Below are 3572 nucleotides of genomic sequence, written 5' to 3' on the forward strand. Positions count from 1 at the left end.
CTAGCTGGTTTGGCTCAGTGGATAGAGCGTCAGCCTGCGGGACTGAAGGGTCCTGGGTTCAATTCTAGTCAAGGGCATATGCCCCGGGGTTCCCAGGTTTGATCCCCAGTAGGGGGCGTGCAGGGAGGGCAGCCGATCAAATGACTCTCATCATTGATGTTTCTCTCCTCTTTCCTCTCTGAAAATCAATAAAAAATATATTTAAAAAAAATACATTGTTGCTTTTTTTAAAAAAACATCATCTACATGTGCTTTTTTATTGAAGGACTTCTATAGAAACTGAAGAAAGGCCATAAATGGTTCAAATACTACAACAGGATTACTCATAACTTGGAAGGATATTCAAACTACACTCTTTTCACCACTGAGGAGCTCTTTGAAACAGATGGCTGTTGTAACTACAAATAGGAAAAAAACCTTATTCTGAGTAAGGTTACCTCCTATTTCATGTGCGTGCAGATCTTGGACTTAGAGTCCTCACTGGTATGGGTGGGAAAGGGAATGCTTTCACCTTCTAGACACTTAGTCATAAATTTAGGATTCTTGCAATATGGAATGAGATCTTAGTACTAAAGCCCGGATTTCCCAGGGTAGTAGTAGTTGTAGGATGCTGTGGGCTCACTCAGAAATCTCTCTGCACAAGTGTGTTTCAGCGGTAAGCCATGCATTCTGATGAGGTTCCTGAAGGGAAGGCCTGTGGGTGCCTTATGACATTGTGAGGAGGTGGGACTGGTAGGAGAGGACTGATATTTTCTGGAGCTTAAATCTTCATAAAAGTGTCTAAAGTTGTCTATCTTCCATGTTCTCATCCTGGACCTTTAGTGTATTGACTAAGGGATGGAATATGGTTCTTGCTGGTTTTAGTTGTAACTAAAAGTTCTGAAAGTACTTATGGATCTTTAATCTGTAAATAGAACTGAAGATCTGACATGTGCACAGCTTACTCCAAAACAGAATATAAAATCCTCATCAAAATAGGATGCACTTTTGCTGTAAGTAATCATCTATTCGATGCTTGTGCTTCTTGTGTTTCAGAATCAGTCATGTTTGTGCCCGGAATGAAGAGCCCATGAATAGTCAGTCAAAAAGACAAAGTGAGGAATGGGTGTAACTATAAATTAATATGTTTGCAGATAAAAAACACACAGAGCAAATAATAACCAAAACAGTTTATAACTTAAATTAAGATTCTTTCACATAAAAAAATAGCAAGTTATAATACTTTTTCTACCCTCTTAGGAAAAGGACATTAAAAAATGCTGAACATTGACATTAATTTCCACATTTCACATTTGCTATCCATAATTCCACCAAGACCTATTTCACGTGTCCTTTATACAGTGCTTCACATTGTGATTATTATTCTAGAATTGCATTTATTAACCTGTGGTTATTGAGCACTTGGAATGTGGCTAGTCCAAGGTGAGATGTGTTTATAAATGTAAAATATACCAGAATTTGGAGAGTTAGTATGAAAAAATAATGTAAAAACTCAACTTTTATATTCACATTTTGAATATATTATATAAATTTCCAAAATTAATTTCATTTAAAAATATTTTTAAATGTGGCTACAATAAAATAAAAATTATACGTGGCTCACATTAATTATACTTCAGTTGGACAGTGCTGGGCTAGAACAGCTGAAAACAAAGCGGCTATAGCTTTAACTGACCAATATCATATACTCACTATCTGCTTCTGGAAATGGGAATTGCAAAGTAAAATAACAATCTGGCTGCTTTTGTGCAAGCTTTTAGTTTTTTTCTAATGAACATATATTACCTTTTAATAGAAAAAGTAAAAATGTTATGTTCTGTCTACAATCTTAGAGTTCAAAAAATGGACTGGCACTTAAGACATGGCATAAAACAAACCAAATCCCCCTATTACTTGTATATAGATTTTGCACTTATAGCAAGTGACAAAAATGAGGCACATAGAGGTGCGAGTGGAAATCTGGGTGACACAAGATAGTTCACTATCTACTACACGGAAATTATGATTCTTGTTCAAGTTATGGCAGAAACTCTCCTGCTCGGTGACTGGCGATGTGGTTGTGCGAGCCACTGTGCTCACATCCTCCCTGCGTTTCCATGAGAAAGAGGAGCTGCTTTTCTGGCACTTAATGGCAGAGTGGATGCAATTTTCTTTTCTTTTCACATCTAGCGTATAAGTGAGGACTTTTACTATGAAATTCACTAATTCTAATCACCTGACATAAAGAGACTTGTCCGTAAATTATGTAAAACGTGACTGGTTAAAGATTTTCAGTAAAATATGCTACAATGCTTCTTTTTTTTTTCTTATTGGTTAAGAGCAATTTATTTTGAAATGTTGCTTTTGTGTTGTTTTCTGGGAACATCCTGGAACACTTGTTTTCAACAGCCTTCTCTGACGAGGCCCGATGCCAGCCACCACGCCTCAGGCCCTTCCGGGGGTCCTGTGACGTCTGAAGGTCTAGCTAATACTGTGGTGCAGTCACTTCCTCCGCAAAGGCAACGGGCACCACCACCCCCTGCCGCTGCAGCTCTCGGAGGACGTCTAATATCGAGTCTAATTCTGTGCGGAACTTGTCCAGCTCACGATTCTTCAGCTGTGCGAGTCTTTTCCATTTCTCAATTTCTTTGTTTTGCTCAGTTTCTACTACTTGGTGTGTCTGCTGTATTATCTGTAAATAAAAAAAAAATCCATCTCAACGTTAGCGTTCACAGTGGGGGTGAAGGACATTTAACAATTCCGAAGAGTTAACGTGGGACAATGCGGACAACAGTGAAGCTGTGGCCTGCACAGGTTTCATTGTGTAACAAACAGGCTTGCAGGGAAGGTGGTAAGAAGAGGGGAATTTAGTATCTAATTCTGCTAGGGAGTTTTACAGTATTGTTTTTTTTAAGCTGTGAATAAGAGTACCATTTAAAGCATCAGAAATTATTTCTAATACCTTGGTATAAATCCAAACAAATCCAATTTGATCAAGGTGCACACCCAGCCCGTGGGAGGCAGCCTGGGCCCCAGAGTCCCTGCTATTAACTATCACACTAGGCTGCCTTGCTTTTGGGGGTCAATTTTTTCAATGATGAAGTGAGGGTACCCTGTCAAGTACCTTAAGGGAATCACTAGGCACAAGCATTACAAACCATAGAAAGCTAGACATACAAAGACTAGTTAGGGCAACAAAACCAATAATGGTTCTAAATGTTAAACATGCTAAACATCTTCAATATAATTTTTTTTATCTATAATCCTGCCTTGCTATAGAATAACTTCATGATTCTAAAATAAAAGCACTTCAGAAACATTGTGTAAACAGGTGCTTGAGTTAAGGGGAACACAAAATGCTGCATAAATGTTCAGTTCTAAGCTAACACCATCACCTCACGTAGTTTCAAAATTGTTTCCTTGTGATGAAAATTTGATTTACTTTCCTAGCAATTTTCAAAAACACAATACAGTATTGTTAACTATAGTCACCATGCTGTACATTACAGCCCCAGAACTTATACTGGATGTTTGTGCCTTCTAACTGTCTTTATCAAGTCTCACCCCCAACCCCCAATTTTATCTATGAGGTG

The 3572-nt window shown here is 38.2% G+C and overlaps 1 protein-coding gene across 1 annotated transcript in view; it reads right to left on the reverse strand.

The window, feature by feature from the left end:
• Nucleotides 1-1196: 1196 nt before the first annotated feature.
• CEP162 (centrosomal protein 162) overlaps nt 1197-3572 on the reverse strand; it is an 80331-nt gene continuing 77955 nt past the window's right edge. Inside the window, exon 25 of the mRNA XM_023759341.1 lies at nt 1197-2671. Within this exon, the coding sequence (XP_023615109.1) occupies nt 2465-2671 (207 nt within the window). The 3' untranslated portion in view covers nt 1197-2464. The remainder of the gene's footprint in view (nt 2672-3572) is intronic.

The sequence above is a fragment of the Myotis lucifugus genome, unplaced genomic scaffold (genome assembly GCF_000147115.1).
Source record: "Myotis lucifugus unplaced genomic scaffold, Myoluc2.0 scaffold_152, whole genome shotgun sequence".
Lineage (NCBI taxonomy): Eukaryota > Metazoa > Chordata > Mammalia > Chiroptera > Vespertilionidae > Myotis > Myotis lucifugus.